This window comes from Prenolepis imparis, unplaced genomic scaffold (assembly GCF_030444845.1).
Source record: "Prenolepis imparis isolate NDT839.2.m4 unplaced genomic scaffold, iyPreImpa1.0 SCAF_3, whole genome shotgun sequence".
Lineage (NCBI taxonomy): Eukaryota > Metazoa > Arthropoda > Insecta > Hymenoptera > Formicidae > Prenolepis > Prenolepis imparis.
The window spans coordinates 21548880-21570988 of record NW_028141161.1 but is presented as its reverse complement, the minus strand read 5'-3'; the positions used below and the strand labels follow the sequence as shown (position 1 = coordinate 21570988).

The following is a 22109-nucleotide window of genomic DNA, read 5'->3' as shown; positions in this document are numbered from 1 at the left end:
TTTTTCCTGTCCAAGATTCCGTTGAATGGGACGAACGGGGCGCGAAGGAAGATAATCGCACTCTAACTAATGCATAAGAGAAGAGAGAAGGAGGAGATTCGTCGGCGCCGCTTTGGCATTCCGGCCGATTATTCCGATCGTCGTTAACTGCATTCCGTACTCGGAGAGATGAACCTCCCTCTTCCCTCCCGCCTCTTTTTCTCCCCCTTCTTCACTCCTTACGTACACAGTTGAAAAATTTGTGTTAAATTTAACAAATATCACCTGTCCCAAACGGTCCACAGAAATTTTTGTGTTAATTTAACATAATACGGATATGTTAAATGGTGACACGAATATTGTGTTAATATTTTAACATAAAATAAATGCAAACTTCAAATAAACTTAAAATAAATTTTGTGTAAAATTAACATAGTTTTAATGTAAAAATTAACTAAAAAAATTGTTAATTTTACATTTTATCACCTCCACTTATATTATAAAGTAAAATTAACATTTTTTTTCTGTAAATTTTAACAGATAAATCTTGTCACTAATAATACGGAACATATTTATTGTGTAAAATTAAAAATAGATATACATTGTGTTATTTTTACACTTTTTTTTAGTTGTTTTAATAATTTAACATTTGAGTCCAATTAACATAACAGCAATATGTTAAATTAACACATGAATGTGTTAAATATTTAACACAAAAATTTTAACGGGGACCGTTTTTAACAAGAAAACACAAATTTTCCAACTGTGTACACGTGATGCACGTACGCGTGCATCGGGGTGAATCCACGGATTCATTCTTGGCCCAACCCCACCGAAGTTCTCCGGCCGTATGTTTCCCCCTACCTAGGGGAAGGGGAATCCTGAGGAACGGCACATCAGGTACGACGAAACACCTCTTCCGAAGCCCTCGCTGTCTCTCTCTCTCTCTCTCGCTCTCTGGCCTCTTCTCCTCACGCGATGCTTCTCATTTCTCGCTCGCGCATCGGTCTCGCGGCGCGATCCCTTCCGAGGCTGCGTGTTCTCCCATTTAAAGTCGCCGGCGCGTCCTCGGCGCCCGCTATTCCGCGCTCGACGGTTCCTCCGTCTCATCCGTCACCAGTTTCTTTTATATCTCTGACCGAGGACAGTTTCTTCGACTCTTGCGAGAGATTCATCAGCCGCGCGAACCATCTTTCTTCATCTCCGATATTCTCCGAAAGATCGAGATGCTGCCGGGAGTGCGCTGATCCTCTTCTTCGACGAAGAGGAGACTGATCTTCTGTGTTGACGTTCTCTCTCTTTCTCCCTGGTGACCGAACGTGTCTCATTGTCAGTCAGAAATCCGTCATTGACGACGATAGATTCGATCAATTACTTCGATTACACCGATTACCGTTTTGTTCCTCTCATCGACGTCGACGAACCTCGTCAGTCTTCGACGACGCATTCCAAGGATTGAACTGGCAGACGTGCGATATCTGTTGTTGCAGACGGACGCTGAAGTTCTTCGTCTCTTTCAAGAGAGTCCCTACGCGATTCGAGGTAAGAGAAAAGTAAATATACTACAGAACATGCCATTATAACACGTATAGCTTCCTGAAGTTTGAAGAGACTCCTGTATTTGTCTGAATAAGTCACGTATTTTATTCATACAATTACTTGGATTTATAAAAAATTAGGAATGTTTATAATCTTTGATTGTTAAATTCCTTTTTCTCTCCGTTCTCCGTTTCTCTCCTATTTATTCCGATGAATAAAATCAATCAATCAATTCGCAGAATAAATTCTAGACACACACACTCAGACATAAATATGTTTATTGCCACGTGTGTCTTCCGATTTAATTTTCGGCGTAGTAAAGCAAAAGTGATGAATAGCGTTATTACTGCTATCAGTATACCTTGTTGGTACCAGTGACATTGACGCTTGTGAATAAGCCAAAAATATCCGCAATAGCTGCGAGTTATGCTCTGTGAATCATGCTTATACATTAACAAACAAAACCGACACGCGTCTCGTATCGCATATTAAGTATATAACACGCGTGTGCCACATATACGCTTAAAAAGGCACGAGTCGTATACTTATATTACGGTTTCCCCTGAGCATTCACGAGGGAATTCCCCACGTTCCCGGGAAAACTCCCGGATTAGGGCAAATGTAAATAAGATAACTTTTTAAGGTGAGAGAAGACGCCTCCGAAAATTTGCGAGAAAAAAAATTCTTTCTTAATAAATTAAATATAATCCAACGACAAATTCTCTTATTACTGCAAGAAAAATTTCGTAATCGATAAAATAAAATTGCAATACGTTTACGATCAAACAATTAACAGTTTCCTTCAATATGGATATCTTTTCGAGATGATAGAAAGCGCTGAGCACAAGAAATTGTGAGATTGTAAGAAAAAAATTTTCATCGAAGAAAAATTTTAATTCGACGAATACAATAAAAGTCAATTCCCTCGCTATTACTCTGATTAATATTTAAAAAATTGTCTAGTCGATAAAATAAAATTTTATGATACGATTACGATTTTTCAACGCACGTAGAAACGGCCGGCTAGTGAAATGCTAATGCTGAAGTATGACGTTCCCTTCTCGGATTAAAAAAAATAAGTTTTATTTATTATCATTGGATAATGTCCATGTCCAACATGTAAAAGCCGTGACATCTTTATCGCGCATCTCATTCAGTAGGTATTTGAATAGATATTTCCAACAATTAACTGAAGAAATTCCAAATGATTCATATGTCTAAATCGGGGAAAAACACATAATTAATATAATACAATTATAAAGGCTGTCCTAAATATAAAAAAGAAATAAAAAAGTGCCAAGTGCCAGCGCAGTAAGTAAGACACTTTATTGTGAATCAGAAATATAAGTCGCAAGTATAATTAATGTACGTTTTTCGATTTGTTTATCTTCAGCGCAGTCATAATAAAAAACATAATAATATATAAACATAAAATGATATAAAAAGGCCAACTAACGAGCAAATATCTAGATGTTGTTGAACGATTATTTATTAAATATTAACATTAAAGATATTTAAAATAAATTAACAAACGTTTCGATTGTACGCAGTCTTCTTCAGTGTTGTCATTTAATATTTATGACAGTATAATTTCTGAACATTTTGATAATGCGAACGATTACATTGCTAAGATTTATTGACGTGTTGCGAATAGAGTAAGTTATAAAAATTAAAGGTGGAAAAATCTTCTAATTCCATCGTTTAAAGGCGTGAAATTGTCTTAGTTCCCGATGGTATGTGTGATTCTTGTAATATATGCCCATAGATGAGTTTATGACCATCCGTGACGACAGTGATTGTCTGTGACACATCTCACCTCCAACACAATCATGAGAAACAGCCACAAATTTATATTTATATACCATATGATATGTAAAAGTTATTCTTTTCTTATTGACTTTTTTGTTTTGTTTGTTTATTTCAAAGGTTAGCTATTTTATCCAGTATATCTGAATATGATTCGCTGAGTAACTCTGTGTCTTTTTTTAAATTTATACTGTTTTTTTGTTCCTTTATGTGCAGCATTTCAGAAATCATTCTTTTATGATAATTTGTTTCGTAATCTAAAATTTTAACATTATCCCAATCAAAATTGTGTTGTTCTTTGATTCTATGTTCTGATATAACAGAGTGTCTCTTCGAATCCAATCTGATATTGTTTTTATGTTCTTTTGTTCTAGTCTGTAATTGTCTCTTTGTTTGGCCAACGTATATTGCATTACAGTCGTTGCAGTTAATCTTGTAAACTACACTGGAATTATGTGAATGTTGATTTTTGTCTTTATGGGTTTTTATAATTTTGTTCAGTTTGTTTAAACATCGAAAACCAATTATCACATTGGTTTTTTTAAATTTAATAAATAATCGTTCAACAACATCTAGATATTTGCTCGTTAGTTGGCCTTTTTATATCATTTTATGTTTATTTTTTAAGAAATACAAGAGCGCTACTAAATTGTACAATTGTGAATTGTATAATAATATATATTAACAGAGATTATACATATATAATAAATAAATCCACAATATAGTCAAACGAATAGAAATTGTTAATTATATTAATATAAAGAATAATACTGAAGTTTTTCACGTTATCAAAAGCAGTAGCGAGTTCATGATGCTCTTGATGATGTGAGAGAGACTTCAGTTTTATTTTTTACATTAATATTTTCATATTTTTTTTTTATTCGATTGATTGCTGAAGTCTCTCACGTCATACACTAATTATATTTGTGATTTAAATTTTTGATTCGCAATAAAGTGTATGGGTTCTACTTATTACTAACTCTTATTATTATTTTTTACTTCTTTTTAATTATAATTAATATAATTTGCAATATAGTAGTATTATATATATGTATAATCTAATAGACTTAATAATATTATCCACTTAATGATAATAATATAATGATAATAATATTAGTGATAATATATTAATTATAATAATTGATAATATTAATAAGATAATTAAAATTATAAGTAAATAAGTACTTATTAAGTACTTTTACTTATTTACTTATGGTGCAATATTTTGAGAGAAGAAAATCTTCCATACAATCAAGTTATCTTCCACTTTACGATACTAAATAATCCATTAGTTATTCAAAGTTGAAATCGGGCGAGGGATCTCTCACCTTGTGATTCGAATACCAATATCATTAATTAATCACATATACAAGTGGGTGAATCGCGTTTACGATATAGCGATGCATGATCAACAACTGTATTTGTACAAAGAGAGGCTCACGATTACACAGCTGTATAGAAATACATATAGGTGATCGTATCAACTGTTCAAATAACTCGCGGATTAGCGAGTTGAAGAGAAGGCTGAAGAGAGGGAGAAATAAAGAAAACGTCTCTCGAATGTAATCGCAAATGCGAGACGACGGAATAACACGTGTCTATATTAAATGAGGGAATATTTCTCGAGTCAATCAATTGCAATGCAAGCGACGTCAACGAAGCAGAAAGGAAAAAGGAGAGAATCGATTTTTTTCACGATGACTTCACTCCCGCGAGAATTCAACGCTATAAGGATTTTCCCGAAGTCTCATCGGGTCGATTTGGAAATTTAGAGAAACGCGATGAGGGAAACAATCTACTAATAAACTTCTTCATTCTTCTAGGTATGTGGTATCAGATCGATTATCGCGATCTCCTCGAGTTTACCTTGAACGACAGAGAAAATCGTTCTCCGCTCCGTCCCTTCCCCTTTCCACTCCTTCCCGTCCCTCTGGCTTTTTTTCACTGTCCGTCAGAGGGTCACGTCGCCGATGCACTTTCACTACATTCGTTTTCCTCTATAGGTGTATCGTGCCGCAACATTTCAAAGGCTATATACTACTACCACTTGTTCCCGCTCCGTCCTCGCATCGATTGCAGCCATTAATTCGCGCTGTTGAATTTTGCCGATCTTATGACCGGCAAGAATTCGCGATTCTCAGGTCCCGAGCGAGTTTTTCGCAACCAATCTCTCCTTCCTCTTCTTCTTTCTTTCCCGTAGCGAACGCTATTAGGATCGAGAATTCCGACCTCGATCCGAAAGCGTCGACAAGAAAAATTCAAGTATGTGAATCGAGGAATTAAAACAGATTTAGATAAAAAAGATATAATTTTGAATTTAAGACCGCATTTTAATTGTTCTTTTTTTATTCTTTTTTTTACGGTATTGTATTTTTTAATTTCGAAAGATACAGCCGCCTCATCGATTATTTATATCATTTAATCTTTCTGTCAATGTTAAAATGTTAAAAATGTATTGGAACTTTTCTCCGCTCGAAACAAAATACAAGGAGTTTTTGTAATCGGAAACTTAAAATCGAGAAAGAATGTTTGATACCCAGCAGTTATAAAAAAATTGTCGCAATGCAGGTGAAATTGTGGAAATTGGAAAATACGCGGTTGGTACCCGAGTACCCCGATGAAAAGATGAAAAATTAATGTATTGACAGAAGAATTAATCGGGACCGATCATCGTTTCCGGAAGTGCACATCCCATCACCTGGACCATCGCATATTCAAGCGCGCGTCATTTTGACATCAATATACGTGCATGCGGTATCGCTCTACGTGGGATATGTCTCGTAAGTGTTATGTCTAATGTACATACATAATGCCCACCAACGTCGGACCCGCGGTTACTATCCGGGGATGTTATCGCGCGACGCCCCCGGCAACGTTGAAGATCACCGGGAGATATCGAATAACGCACCGTATATATATATGGATGGAAAAGACAGTGCGATTAGTAGTGCGTCGATTGTCGCGATTATACACGGTGTTGAAAACATACTCTCTTTCTTTTTTCTCTTAATTTGATTGATCGTAGAATACTTGAGAAGAACGCGAGGAGAAAGCCGAAGGAAAACGTTCAAACAGGTACAAAAATATCGGATAAATAATTAAACAATTATCAATTTCTCGATACGCGCGATTAATCGTCGAAGTTTTCGTTATCGATTTTTCTAATAAAGTTCCATTCTATCGGGATGCATTTTTCGGAGAGGCGTGTAAAATAATACACGTTATTTTTAGAAGTCCTTATATCACACATCCAAATATAATATGATACGCTAAACATGCTAACTATATATGTTTTTTTCTGCACAATTAATTTATCTAAATGTACATTTCTTATATTTTTAAATAGCTTAATAAAAGAAACAAATTAATTGCTAGCTTGACAATACGAGAGATGATTAACATATAATTATAATAATAAAAATTTACGTATAATTTATTATTATTATTAACATATAATAATAATAATAATAATAACTTTGATATAACACAAGATTGAATAGATATTTCGATAATAATTTGGTAGTTTTATTATTAAATTTCGCGAAACTGTGTCGCTTGTTGATTACTTTCTCAACATCGTATCATTTTGAAACAGCTTTTTGCCGCGATTGCACATTGCACTGTTAGTGCAATCTAATTTTCTAATTTAGCAATTAAGATCTGATTGTTTCGAATCTCGAACAAATCTCTGATCAAGCATTCATTCACACATATTCGGAAGAGTATCCTAATCGCAACTGCTGATCTCATAAATTACATAATTCCTATAAACAAAAGTTACATCACAAAGACATAATAAAGCTATTTAAATTTTTAAATAACGCGATATATATAATAATAGAAATATTATTATCATATATTACCGAGATAATGCAAATATAAGTGCAACTTCCTTTCTAGATGCAATATATTCATGAAAATTATTACAAAACTGTCGGAAAATTTTTACAGGAGAAATTATTCGTATAAATTATTTAAATCCAAAAAGTCGAAGTTTGAAAGTGGTCCGATTATATCCAATTTAACATCTAAAAATTCACTCTTTTTCTTCTTTAAGAGAAAGTAAAATAAATAAAGATTATCGCGAAACACTTTTGCTTAAAGATGCCAATCTGAATTATCTTCCACTTAATATGTCGCGTCTCACTCGCGGGTGGTCCAAATTCGACTTTGATCGATCACAATTAACTTACGATAAGGCCTTGACACAATAATAATTATATCTTTGTTGTCGTCGGGAAACATTAATTATCAGTGCAACTTATCGCGCGATAATTATCCAAATATGTAAATTGTGAAGACGCGAATCGCACTTTTATCAGTGAAATTGTAAAGAAACTTGACTTATTCTGACCATCTTGATCATCAGAGTTGCGAGGCACTTTAAGTTAATTGAGATAAAATCGAGAGTGATTGAGGCGGTTAAAAAAAAGAGGATGTAACGACGACGCGAGTTTCTTGTAACAAATTGTACAAACGTCAGTGTGAGTTGTGTAAACTCTACACAGGTGATGTAAAAAAAAATTCAAGAACGTGAAAATCACGCAGAAACACGAGGATATCTCTCTTTTAGTAATGTCATACTGACGCCAAATTCTCATGTACATGTAACGAAATACTCGTCAAGCCACAAGAGAAAGAAAGATAAAATATATGTTACAAAAGCGCGAGTCGACTGCTGACGAGTTTAAACTGCTGATTGTAACAAATTTGCGCGAAGAATGCAGACCCAGATAAAAGGTCGTAAAAAGATTAGGCACGCATTTCCGTGCGACGAAATTCGAGAGACATTTCGTGCTATAAATCCGAAAGTTACGACCAAAAGTTTTGGACATCTAACCGATAATCGATCGGTGATTGTTAAATAATCTATTATTTTCATCAAATATAGTCACATAGCTTATTTCTAAGATATCAGTTATTAATGTTAAAATTCCTCCGCCTTTCCCTCTCCCTTTCCGTATGTCTTAAATTGACCTGAAAAAAACTATTTTCGATCGACACGATGCGATGTAAAAATGAGAAAATTTTGATTCTTCGCGAATACTTTTTGTATTGTGTGTGACTTGAATTCATTATTGTCAAATTATTGCAGAGAAGTCGCGAAATTCGGCATCATGGCACAGTTCCTTTCGGTAACGAACGGCACGCATTATCATGACGATGACGATGAACATGATCATCATCATCATGATGATCCCTTGGATCCGCATAAGGAGAATGACGTGCTAATCGCTAAGGCTGTTACCATGGTAGTTTTGTGCTGTGTCAGCACAATAATGGGCATCATACCGATGTTCTTGGCCAAATGGTTCAAGTGGGACTTGAACGGACAAAATCCCAGGTAAAGATACACATATATATATACATCACTTGCTTTAGGTCGTTAATAGAAATACATATTAACGACTCTAATAGAAATTAATAATAGAGCTATTATCAAATAGCTCTTACTTAGATATTTAGTATCGCTGTTCAATCAGTCATCTTATATCTCTATGAACCATGCGACAATATAACGACAAATTTTCGATATAATTTATATTCGACAAAGAGAAATATTTAATAGAGAAATGTAGAAATCAGAAAAAATTTATATACATTTATCGATACACTGTTTTATCACTAATTCATTTACTTGTGTACGGCAAATAAAATGGTGAAATGGCGAGTAAATTGGGTAAACGGTTCAAGGCGTATATATTTGCTCTGATACTTGAGAGATTACGACACACAATAATACGTTTCGCACTTCGTCGATATCGTTTTTAAGAATCCCCACACATGATATAAAAATACGAATTAGCAAGATAAGTGTGAAAGTGATAAAAAATATCGTGTTTATAGATCGACGAGAATTGTGAGCCTCCTGCTCGGTTTCGGCGGAGGCGTCCTTTTCAGCACAACGTTCCTCCATTTGATACCGGAAGTCGCGGAAGGTGTAGAGAATCTCGTTGCCATTGGCAAGATGAAACCGCTCAGGTTTCCATTGGCATACATGCTCTCGTGCTGCGGGTGAGTTATCCTTCATGATGTCTCATCGCGTGTCAGAGCTGAGATTAAAGAAAAAATCGCGTCAGGGAAAAGGTGGAATATCTTTCCATTGACGTGCGTAAGATTCCTCCGTAATGAAAAAAAACCAATTACTCAATTTAGATTTCTAATCAATTTAGAATCACTAAGTCACAATTTTACGAATATTATGCAACTAATTTTGTGCGATTATAATAATTAAACGATATATTAATATATTTTATACATATATTAAGTTATTACATTAATATTAATATATTTTATTATATTATATTTATATTATATTATATTTTTTAATATTATAATATTATATAATATTAATATATTAATTTATATTACTTTAATATATTAATATTATTTTAATATAAATTATATAATTATATATATTAAATAAATTATGTATAATTTATGAAATATAATTATATATATTTCACTTTATAAAATAATATATTAAATAATATATTAATTTTTTCACTGCTTATTCTCTCTATTCTTTCAATAAAATAAAATATCCGAATTTTATATTATTTAAGGCTAAATAAATTAATTTTCGCGGACCTTCTCCGCAGGTTCTTCATCATGTATTTAGTGGAGGAATCTGTACACACGTATCTGAGGAAGAAACAAGTGGAGCGGCAGATAACAGACAAGAAAGACATAAATCGCAGCACGAACGAATTGGTGGAAAATGGCCAGATGACACCGTCGTATGTCAGCAATGGTCATTCGCACACGTAAGATTTTTTTTTCTTCACCATGTGGAAATATCGATTTTCACGGATGGAGCACATCGATGACATTTATTGAGAAAAAAAATTTTATCATCTCTTAATATTTACAGAGGTCACAGCCACTTACCGGTGATAACAAACGCCAACGATGACTTTGTAATAAGCTCGTTACGAGGATTATTAATAGTACTCGGCTTATCTGTGCACGAGCTATTCGAGGGACTAGCGATCGGTTTAGAGAGCTCCGCCGATCACGTATGGTAATTAAAATTTATATAATTCTACTAATTAAAAATTCTAATAATTAAAAATTATAATTTTAATAATTAAAAATTGTAATAAAAAATTTTTTAAAAATATATAATTGTAATTGCAAGCTTACAATTATAATTATTAAATTATTATTGATCTAAATCGTACGATTATTCCGCAGGTACATGTTCCTCGCGGTGGCGTCCCACAAATTCGTCATAGCTTTCTGCATCGGCGTGGAACTGCTCGGTTCCAGAACCAGGCCGTATCTGTCGGTGATTTACACGTGCACGTTCGCCGTGGTGTCGCCGATAGGAATCGGTATCGGGATGGGTTTGGTCGGCGGTGGAAGCGCGGTCGCGAGTGGACCGATGGCCGTGATATTACAGGTAAATCGATTTCTTTCAAGTACCATCTGAAATCGAATGATATCGAATCGACGTAAAAACGATTTCAAAATTAATGATAATTATCGGCGTTTTTAGAAAAAAATTGTAAATTTTGGAGTAATCACACGTCGAAACACGTTTATTTCTACGAATTAATCAAGTAACAAAATTTATATACCTATATCTTTGTGTCTCCGCAGGGATTGGCATCTGGTACTCTCCTCTACGTGGTCTTCTTCGAGATTTTGCAAGAGCATCGAACCGGATTGTGGCAATACGTCTCGATTCTCTTCGGATTCCTCATAATGTTCGGTCTACAGATGTCGAGTAAGTACAGACAATTTTATCTTGCACTAACGTTTAGCATAGTTTTATATCCTTCAATAATAACAGTCAGGAATTCAATATTTATATATTTGATGCTCGAAATAAACGCTCTATCTTCACGCTTCGTTCGAATTATACATTTTTCGTCGAATAAAAGTGATAATTTTATCAAAAATATTAATATATGTCTTGCTTATATTTATCGTAACTAATTGCTTATTTCCAATTGGAAAATTACATTCGATCTTTCCTCATACACAGTTACTTGGAAAAATCAAAATACGATATGGCGATAAAAAGATTAGTTGCTAAGCAAATACAGTGATAAGACGCTAAATAATCAGTAATTGATAATAATCAATTAACTTTCTGCTTCCGATTAAGCCCGCGATATGGAGTCTTTTTCCCTCCAGAAAAGATTTCTTTCTCTTCTTTCTTTAAAATAAAATATAAATGTATCATTAATTTGGAAAAATCTTAAAAATATGTAAAAATACATTTTAAAAATAAATTCGAGTGTTCGAAAATGGACAATTGAAGATAAAGAAAAAAAAGAGATAAGAGAAAGAGAGAGAAACGTGAAAGCTTCATAGGATCGAATCTTGAAAACAAAGATATTTCGAACACATAACCGAGGTCGAAGGTCGGCACTTATCGATTATCAGCAAACAATTCGCTGGTCAACAGTCACTTATCACGGATGCTCTCTGTCTATCAAACGAGAGAGAAGGAGCACGTCGAGGCCAACGTACGAAACGACGCAAACTAGTCGCATAGAAAAAGATGGGGTAGGGATGGGGGGCAGAGAGAGAAAAGAGAATGCGGCACGTGAGATGCAGAGGACGTCCTGTCGATGATGATTCACACACTAGACGCAAAACACACGATTCTTCTATAAGGTTGACTCTCGACATGAAAAGATTTTCCTCGCCGGAAAGTTTAGTTTTCTTTTCCCATTTCTGTGAGTCACTCATGGCGAAGGAGAGAGGGATGTTTCTTTCGAGCATGACTCGCATGGTCCTTCATGGTCCGCGATCAAGCAAGAGAAGAGGAAAAAGAAGCCCTGAAAACTATCGCGAAAGTGAATGGCACAATTACTTTTTTATCGACATAATTAACGATACATACACACGTACAAGTGGCTCGTGCCGTCGATCGAGATCTCGATTTTGCGAGATCGTTTCCACGGCTCGTTGAATCCCGTATTCCAGGCCTCGATCGCCGACGTTCAATGGCGCGTCCGAAACCGAGCGGCGCGTATCCTCTCGCTTTTTCGCAGAAGGGTGAAAGTATATCGCCGGAGCCTAGTGAATAACCGGGTGGCGTGATTGTGTCGCTGGCCCAGATCGCTAGGCCTCTAAATTCACGCCTTTTGCTTCGAAAGCGACCGACGAGAAGGCCTTTTACATTTTCTCATCCGTATCTCGACACGCCGTGAAAATTAAATAAATGGGATATGAGATTGAAAGCAGAGAAATTTATTTCCACATATAAAATTCTTAATCAATCTCGTCAGAAGTCTCCGAAGGGTAATTGGGAGTTTCTCTTCTCAACTTCTTCTTCCCTTCTCCATCGTCCATTAATCTCTTTCTTCCCCTCTTATTCTCGGTGACACTTGGCGCTCTCGAAAGATTTATCCTCATCCTCTCGTATATTCCAATCCGGCGATGTAAATGTTTATTACGACGTAGGCGACGTCTGCACGCGTTCATGTTCCCTCCGCGCAGAGAGAGTGTCGTCTCTCGATGATGATTTCTTTCATTCATGTGTGTATCATCATGCACGCGCCTACGCGCGAAGGAGGGAAAATGCGTTATGCGTTGCAGCTTATCTTCGTCGTCGGGCATAGAATAGCATCGCAGCGATGTAACCGATTGTTTAGGGTGCCCTATCCTGTGAAGGGTATAAAAGCAGGCAACTCGGAGGATTATTAGCCTTTTATGCGAACGACTAGTTTGGTTTATGGGCTTATAGGCTTAATCTTTCTGTCGACGAAAAGTACTCAGGTACTCAAAGCAATTTTAAATGTTAAAAACGCGTCAAAATTTTTCGTAGAAAAAATTTTTCGGGGAAAAATTTTAACATAAAGATAAAAAGAGCCTTTGTATTCGGAAATATCCTAAGATATAACGGGAAAGAATATTTGATGAAAGAGTGAACTATGGATTGGCAGAAGGATTAAAGACAAGATTGTTGGAGTTGTGCATTAAAATCTCTGATTAAATTTTCGTCATTGATACTATCTTCCATACCTCTTTCAATTGACATAGATACATATATCGTTAAACAAAGAAATTTCTCATTAAAGAAAGTAGAGCATAAGCATAGAAGAGATTATGATCGGGACTAATGTCACCAAGACAGTATGAATGATAAATTCAACATCTTACATTTTCTTTTTCGCTCTGTCCTCGCTTCAATCTATTTCCATTTCCTCTTCTTTTTTCTTTTTAAAATTTTTATTAAATTCTTGTTTTTTCCTCTCTTTCCTTTCCCTCTCGACGCGCGCAGTCTGACACGGCCCTCCCGTCTCCTCGAGGGGGGTCCAGTGTTGATTTTACGCCACTGAGCGATCAGTCACCGTACAGGTGCTAGAGCGAGCGTACACGCGCCGGCGAACGATCGTTGAAGAAGGATGAGACGTGGCCGTCGTCGGGAGTGGGCAGGAAGCGGCTCGGCTCGGACTATGTAAGACGACGAGGCGGCGGCCGAGGGGTCCGATCGAGCCGAGTTCTCTTCGAGTCGAGACCGAGTCGGAGTAGTGTCCGATCGGCCGTCGCGGCGCGTGGAGTTCCTCCGCTTCGAACGGGAAATTAGTTCCGCGATCATCAACCTGATTTCGTCCGGGTGATTTCGGCAAAAAGGTCGAGGAACAGAAGGGGGCTCGTGAGATGAGCCTCGTCGTCGACGAGAAGGCGCAAAGGAGAGAGGTGGTGAAGTGGTGACGAGATCAATCGGCAGTAGTGCAGTTGTGAAGTCCTTTGGAGCGATAGAGACAGACGGATTAACACGCACGCTGATTGGAGTTATTTTCGTATTTCGAGATACGAGATCTAGATTACATATCGTTATCTTTGGAGAAGACCGACGTACGAGATGGAAGAGGACACGACGACCTCCAACGTTCTCCTGATGTCGAAGATCGGCGCGATGATCGGCCTAGGTTTCGGTTCTCTGGCCCTGGGAACCCTGCCGCTGATCGTGGGTCGTTGCAGGGCCAAGAAACGACTTCGGAAACAATCTCGGCCGATCTCGTCTGATCGCTCCAGCATTTCGTCGTCATTTCCGGGCGTCGACTCGGCCTCCGCGGCGAACAAACAAGTACGTTCGAGAAAAAAATCCTCTTGCAGAAGAATCCTCTTCCAATGAATCCGCCGGTCCCTTTTCGATCAACTCAGCAGGGTCTCCGGAATTTTCTCGTCGTGTTTTTTTTTTGTTTCGAGAAATCTCGAGCGAATCTGGAGCACATCTCTTGCTCGAATACAGGTCGAATTAGCGGGAAATTAATCGACGTAACGGAGATACACTCAGTGAACGTCCTTGGATATTTATTCTCCACAACGCGGCGGATATCCTTGGTATTCACTGCATATTTTTGCGCTGCACGGATCATTTCTCGATTAAAAATCGTAAATTTAATTCGTGAATATCAATCGATTTCGTGTCGAATATTCCATGAAAAAAAAAAAAAAAAACATCAGCTACTATAGTTAATTTTTTTCAGGTATTCTTATATTACGCCTGAAATTTAGTTAAAATTTCCCTAACAGCACACATATCCGAAAGACGTACAGAGGACATCCAGAGGACATCCAGAGGACATCCCAACATCCTCTGGATGTCCTCTGGATGTCCTCTGAACGTCTTTCGGATATGTGTGCTGTTAGGGTTAGGCATAATTAAATTTCAGATATAATATAAGGACATTTAAAATTTAGATATGGTAGCTAATATTTTTTTTCATGTTCCACGGATATATATATCATATGATTTCAAGCATTAGCGCGTAACGTAAACATATTTGGAGCCGGCACAGACGAGAGATCGTATTTGATCGAAAAGTCGGAAATAAAAAAATCGTCCGTACAAAGGAAATGTTTATTTTCACTTCACGGTTCGTTTGTAAATAATATGAAATTGCTGGTCGATCGTGAAGTAATTACAACACATCCGGAGTAGCTGCTGATTGATATACAGAGTGCTCGGTATTTACAATCTATATCTACGGACTCTCTGAATTATCCGGAATTAATCGATTTCTTAACCATTTAATCATGATGCTATATGAATGCCATATATATATATATCTAATTATATATGCATTTAATTAGAACCGACTGAGATTTGTGTAAAATTTTTAATAAACAGTCAATTGATCTTTTGCTTAATCTGTGCAACAGATTATTATTTTGTATTGAGTGATATAAATTATTATTATTTTATATCGATTAATATATTTTGTATTTCAATTAATATTGAAAAAAAATAATTTTGTTTCTCTCAAAATAATATTGTATAACGTAATTATAGTGCATTTCTGTTATTATTGTTGAAAATTTCAGAAAAACAATTTCATAATATGATCAAAAGATTCAGAAATATTGAAATAACATCAGTAATTTTAAAGTAATTATATTAAATATAACATTTAAAAAAATTATCATTTTAAATAAACAATAAAATATATAATTCTTCCACACTTTAAAATTCTAAAATTGGAAACTTATGCATTTGAGACTCTTACTAAAGTATTTAATGCTGAAAAAGATTGAAAAGATATAAAAGAGATATATCAAATTTTTACTTACCTCTTCTAAAAAAAGATCGATTCTGAAACAATCGGGGAGGCCGTAGAGATCTGCGAGTTCGCACGCCGGGCACTCTTATCCTAGACGGCAAATCGTCCTCAGGGTCTTCTGACGTCGCTGCTGCTTTGCTTCGGCGGCGGAGTGCTCCTGTTCACGACGTTTCTGCATCTGGCGCCAGAAGTGCGCGAGAGCGTCGAGAGGCATCAGTCGAACGGCCAGCTGCCGACCCTGGGCACCCTCGGTCTGGCAGAGTTGCTCTTCTGCGGCGGCTTCTTCCTCGTCTACCTCGTCGAGGAGGCAGTGCACGCGGCCCTCACCGGTAAACCCGAGTCTTCGGAGGCGCTGCTCTATCGGACCGTGTCGGTGCGTAGATGTAACAACAATCAGACGGGACCGTCGACGTTGAGCGGCTCGACCGCCACCGTATCCACAACGACGACAAAATCCACAGTGTGGAAGGACCACGACGACCACGAGGACAAGGAGAGCCAGGTGGGCTTGGAACGATCCAAGCTCGATAAACTGCGCAATCATGTGGGCAAGGACGACAAGGTCCTGCCGGCTATATTCGTCCTGTCACCGGTCGCGTTATCCAACGAAGGACGTCAGGTCGTCGAGAGACGGTCCGATCCGGAACTGGCGATGTCGGAACTGAATTACCCGCCGATCAAGCATCATCATCATCACCATCATCACCATCACCATAACAATCATCATGATCATAACCATCAGCATCATCATCATCAGCATCAGCATGGCGCGATGACGCAAAATACTTCGGTGCAAGGTCTGCTGACCGTGCTCGCACTGTCCTTCCACGCGATATTCGAAGGCCTGGCGGTAGGACTAGAGCCTTCCATCAGCTCGGTCATCTATTTGGCGGCCGCCATCGCGACCCACAAGCTGGTCATCTCCTTCTGCGTCGGGATGGAGCTCTACGTGGCCGGCGCCTCCACGCGAGCTACCCTCGGATATCTGTCCATCTTCTCCATGGTGACGCCGATCGGGATCGGGATCGGGCTAGCATTGGGCCACTTCAAGAACGACAGCGAAACTCTGGGACCTACGCCTACCATTCTGCAGGGGATGGCGGCCGGAACCCTGCTCTACGTGGTCTTCTTCGAGGTGCTGGCGCGTGAGAGGGCGAACGAGAAGAGCGGGTTGCTACAGCTGGTCGCGATCATCGTCGGGTTCATGCTGATGCTGGGTCTGCAGATCGCCAGTGAGTTTCCCGGAAGAAAAGCGCATAGGAGCGTGTCGTGACGGACAGATTTTTGCATGATCCTCATTATCATGCGTTTCCGCGCTTTTCCTCTTCGGTTTCTCCCGCGTGATCGCGGGAATTTCCGCGTGTCTTCCGGCGCATACATAAATCTATCGCCATCGAGGGTGAAAGTTCCCATCCATTAAGGCGGCTCTTTCTCTCCTCGATTTTCTCATTTCGAATCCGTGCGCGCGTTATTATTCATCAAAGAGCAATTATCTTATCGTGGATAATTCATATCTTATTCAGATCAGAATCACTGTTTACGATGAATGCGAGCTCCTTTCTCCTCTCATGTCGAATATATTCGATATTCTTACAATTGAATTTAAATTATCTTTTCTCTTTCTCGTAACAGAAGGTGTGCTTGAAGATTAATAATGGAGAACGAGATTTTTTAACTTTATTTGAAATGAAAACATATCTCTTCAACGTATCGATGGGACTGTGTTTAAGAAAGATCCGTCTCAAAATTATCAATGATAATATAAAAAGGGAACTCTATGGACCATCATGAGCTTGTTGTGTAACAACGAGAGCATCGAAAAGTTTCGTAATATAATTAAAGCGAGGAATCTCTTTTAAGATGAATGTAAAGAGCTTCTTTCTCTCTCTGAGAGAGAGATTCAAAATGCAGATCTATAAAAAAATGCCGAGTTGTGTTGGTCGATCGTAATATACGGAGGATCGCCTCGAGCGATTCTTCTTCTTACGTCATTCGCGCATCCAGCAGGTTATCCGTAATAGTTATCGCCCAGCTGGTTTCGGCAGGATCGTTCGCCTCGGTGCAAACCTATTACGGGTACGCCCTTGATGCACTCTTCGCACGTGTTAGTTCTCGTTTAATCTAATCGATTTGCCGATGAATTTATACATACAAGTGAAAAGTCAGGGTCAGAACGAATTTCGAAGCGGGAATAATAATTGGTGGCAAAATCCTCAAATCGCGTGCAACGCTATTTCGTTTAGAGAGCTTAATGTCGCGAAAACGGTAGCTCTTATCGAAGTTATACAGTTACACATTGATATCATAATTAAACAGACGAGTTAATTAACGGACGACTGTACGGGAGACATTTGCATATATATATCTATATATGTATATAGAATGTTGAAACATTTATCAATCTCGAAACGACTAGTTGATAAACTCTGTTGATAATTGATGTCACTTTGTTGCGTTGTTTATTTAAATGCAAATAAAGTCAATGACTCTGATAAAACTGACGCCGATTGTAGATTCCAACAATGTGATTTTGATATACGAAAAATGTTTCTACTTTGTGTGCTCTTATTATTATTATTAAAATAATGCCTTCGTTTCGAGACGTGTTGCCAAGAGGGTTTGTCTTTGTTTTTATTTAATTTTTTTGTAGATCGCGGTCCATTAATATACGAGGCGTATTTTAAAATTAATATGGCCGATGTGGTCGAAAAAAATACAGTAAAAAATATTTCAGTGCATCTGCAAAGAATTTTTAAATTAAAAACAAAATGCTTAATTAATTATATTATTTCCGAAGAAGTTCGACATTTGAATACCTAATTAAATATCTAATTCAAATACCACGCGATGCTCTACTTTCGCGTCGATACACGTTTCGCATCTCGGCGCGAAAACATTTAATTGCACGTGCACGATGTATATTACTTTGACATATTCAATAACGCCCGGACAGATTGCACGATGAGTGTCATTTCGTCGAGAAAGTGACAGCAGGTGGGAAGAAGAGATGGATCGTAATAACGATTATATCTCTCCACGAGATATGCCACTTGTTATTGCATAATCTTAATTGCATTCTGACCTTCTCACGAAAGTGCGCGAACGCAAAGTTCAGTCGCAATTCAAAACTCGTTGTTACACAATATTTTTCTATGCATTAGCAAAAAAGAGAGAGAGAGGGGAGGGAAAGAGAGAGTGAAACTAATTCTGCGATGAAAATAATATTATAAACGTAAAAATAGAAACACCTAAAATATAATTTCAAATATTAAGTATATAATATATTCCAAATTATATTAATATAAATATTTATATTAATATAAATTACACATTATTTAATATTTATATAATTAATTAAATTATATATATATATATATTTAATTTATATTAATAGAAAAATATAATTAATTATATTTGAAATATTATTATAATATTTGTAATTATAGTAATATTTTAGATGTTTATAATATTAAATATTAAATTTTAAATGTAATATATATAATATTATATATAATATTTAATATTTTATATATGTATATATGTATCTGAAAGAGAAAAAGTTAAAAGTTAGACTTCCATTTTCTCTATTCTAATATCTATTAAACGATCTATTGAGGCATTTATTCTGCATAAAATACACGAGCTTTGCGTGTTACTCCTACGTGACTATGCGGGACGTGAACTTTTACACAACTCGTGTCTCGACTGCCATATGATTGGCAAATTGCATGCGGAAACAACCCACTTCTTCCGAGACACATTTTTCTTTTTCGCGTAACGAGAAGCGCCGGGAAGAAACCGACGTCATCGTGTCATACTAATTTAAACAGCCGTCGCGTCTGCTCGAAAGACAGAATCGGATCGATCTCTCGTATAAAAGATGTGTGTTGCCCGTGTTGTATATATATCTTAAGGCTTTCTCTCTCCACCCAACGGCAATGACCCGAGGACGTGTAGGTCGATGGACGATCCGACCGACTTTCGACGGCTTTCTCGGACGAGCTCAGAGTTTGACGCATTTCGAGTTATGACGAAATTGTCGTCTGTTTGAACACCGTTTGGAGAATTTCGTGCACACGCGGCAATTACAAGCCGGAAATAAGCAGACAAACGGGAAACGGACACACGGCCCGCGATCAGATGCACGACAAATTACTCGCTCTATATATGTACCCCTGTCACGAAACGCGATCTATTATTTCGAGAGGACTCTATAATAATTTATTACCAATTAACATTATTGTTAGTCTACATAATTGGTAATAGAACTAACTATCATCGATTATTGTTATAGACGTAGAGCTTTTCTCTAGATACTTCATTCGACGGAGCGATCCGTACCAGGCAATTACCGTTAATTAAGCACTTTCGGCTAGTTGAGTCTATTGATATAACATTTAACGTCACTATATACGATGAGTTATTCCGAAAATACATTTTCGAGAAAATTAAAATAAATGCGTAGAGACGAAAAAAGGCAAGAGCCTTATATTCTCCTATAATATATTCCAAAGCCTTCTTTGGAACGAGCTCTAGAATTCTATTTATAATTTTATGAGTCACGTAATATATACGAAAAACACTTGTCGAGGAATATATATAGACACATATATAAGAGATATGCGACACATAAAATTATATAAACAAAATACGATCTTGAATTATAGCTGAAAAGCATCTAAGAAGCGGGCTTAATTTTTTTTTCATTAAAAAAATTATAATTTCAAGATGTTAAAAAAATCGCAAAAGAGAAAAAAATCTCAAGCTTCCACGCTTTTCTTTTGCAGCCGCTCATTCGCATAGTCACGATCACGGCCACGGTCACGGATACTCGCATGGGGAGATGGAGGAGGACCACGATCACGATCACGACCACGAGCACGATCACAAGCACGGGGTCGTCGCGGACGCGATCGACAAGGTGACCGTCAGCCTCGCCGAGGCCCTCTCCAACGCGCTCACGTCCTCGACGACGACGATACGGCCGAGGGATATCAACGAGACCAACCCATTGCACCCTCATCACAGTTAGGGATCGACCTGTGCATTTTTCCGCGAGTTCCACGGTTGTGTCTTCAGTAAGAGAGATATTCGGTCTCTCGCAGATCTCGACGGATCACGATGTCGCCTTTTGCCAAGGAAAGAGAGAGAGACAGAGAGAGAGAGATGTCCCTCGTCTATTTTCTTCATCTACTTTGGATTTCGAGAGGGAACGCGGGAAGCCGAGGAAAAGATAGGGCTGATGGATCCTTCTCTACATGTCGATCGTGATTGATTCTATTCCGCGATGCGCCAATAGAAGACTCGTATTGCATTACGTATGTCGGATGGGTGTCCTTTTACCGCTGCTCCGATCGAAAATTGTACGTTGACGAAAAAAAAAAAAAAAAGAAAAAAAAACGTGGTTTCCTGACGTATTTCGTAAACTCCCGAAGAGTTTCCCGCTCACAAAGATTGTATATTTGGGAAAAGACTTTCACGTAGATGTATATATCTGTATTCGGTGCAGCAGTTATTTTGCGTTTTTTTTTTAGATATATGATAGTAGATAAGTTTAATATTATACTCATAAATATATATATCGCTTAAGTGCCTTTAACGAGACCTACGATACTCTACGCAGTAACGAAAGTATTTATTGTTAATACTGGGCAGAGTGTGTTTTAGCATTCAAGCATTTCATCTTCGAAAACATGCGAAAAGAAAAAACATATGGACCTTTGTCGTGATAGAGAGAGCAGGTCCATACAGAACTAGTTTCTTATAATTATTTGACGGATCCAAAAATACGTTGTATTTGTATAAGAAGTTTTAATAAATTATAGCAATATTTTTTTATTACGAGCGTCAAATTTTTTTCTACCCAGTGCAACGAAATAAGGCATAACTCGATAAATCTTTTCTGTACGTTTCTATAATTTCTGTTTGCCATATATTGTTGTAGAGTTGTAGAGGATCAATATAATTTTTTTATGGAAAGGCAATCGTACCGATATCTTGTCTCTCGAAGAGGAACGAGATGTTTTTTCACCGCGATATATTTTCTCTCTTCGAGACAATTATTATCGCAATAAATAAATCACGATGCGCGTTTGTCAAACTCGTTGTCATTCCGTGAAGCGAAATGTTTTCGTGATCATCGTCGGGTTTCGCGTCGAGACTCGAGACTGACTATTGTTGGAAAGCATGCCGTATCATTATCTGCGATGCGATGAAATAATAGCGACACTGCAACAAGGCACGACGAGGGATCAT

General features: G+C 37.4%; 1 protein-coding gene across 4 annotated transcripts; it reads left to right on the top strand.

Annotated features, from left to right (window-relative positions):
* The first annotated feature begins 1043 nt into the window (after positions 1 to 1043).
* Positions 1044 to 21695, top strand: LOC145934387 (zinc transporter ZIP1-like). 4 transcript variants are annotated; one of them, XM_083034756.1, is made up of 8 exons: positions 1044 to 1521; positions 8420 to 8668; positions 9172 to 9339; positions 9927 to 10091; positions 10199 to 10348; positions 10522 to 10729; positions 10930 to 11056; positions 20642 to 21695. In XM_083034756.1, exons 2-8 carry the CDS (start codon positions 8442 to 8444, stop codon positions 20884 to 20886), a joined length of 1290 nt encoding a protein of 429 aa, XP_082890882.1. In that variant the 5' UTR covers positions 1044 to 1521; positions 8420 to 8441; the 3' UTR covers positions 20887 to 21695. The 4 variants fall into 4 exon arrangements, with proteins under 4 accessions (XP_082890882.1, XP_082890884.1, XP_082890883.1 ...); XM_083034758.1 differs by lacking the exon at positions 1044 to 1521 and adding an exon at positions 4590 to 5147; XM_083034757.1 differs by lacking the exon at positions 1044 to 1521 and adding an exon at positions 5899 to 6399.
* The last annotated feature ends 414 nt before the right edge of the window (positions 21696 to 22109 follow it).

Coding starts and splice junctions, on each gene's coding strand:
- LOC145934387 (XM_083034754.1), top strand. CDS start 14,153: ATGGAAGAGGACACGACGACCTCCAACGTTCTCCTGATGTCGAAGATC. Junction 14,378..15,966: donor CCTCCGCGGCGAACAAACAA/GTACGTTCGAGA, acceptor AATCGTCCTCAG/GGTCTTCTGACGTCGCTGCT. Junction 17,087..20,641: donor GCTGGGTCTGCAGATCGCCA/GTGAGTTTCCCG, acceptor TTTCTTTTGCAG/CCGCTCATTCGCATAGTCAC.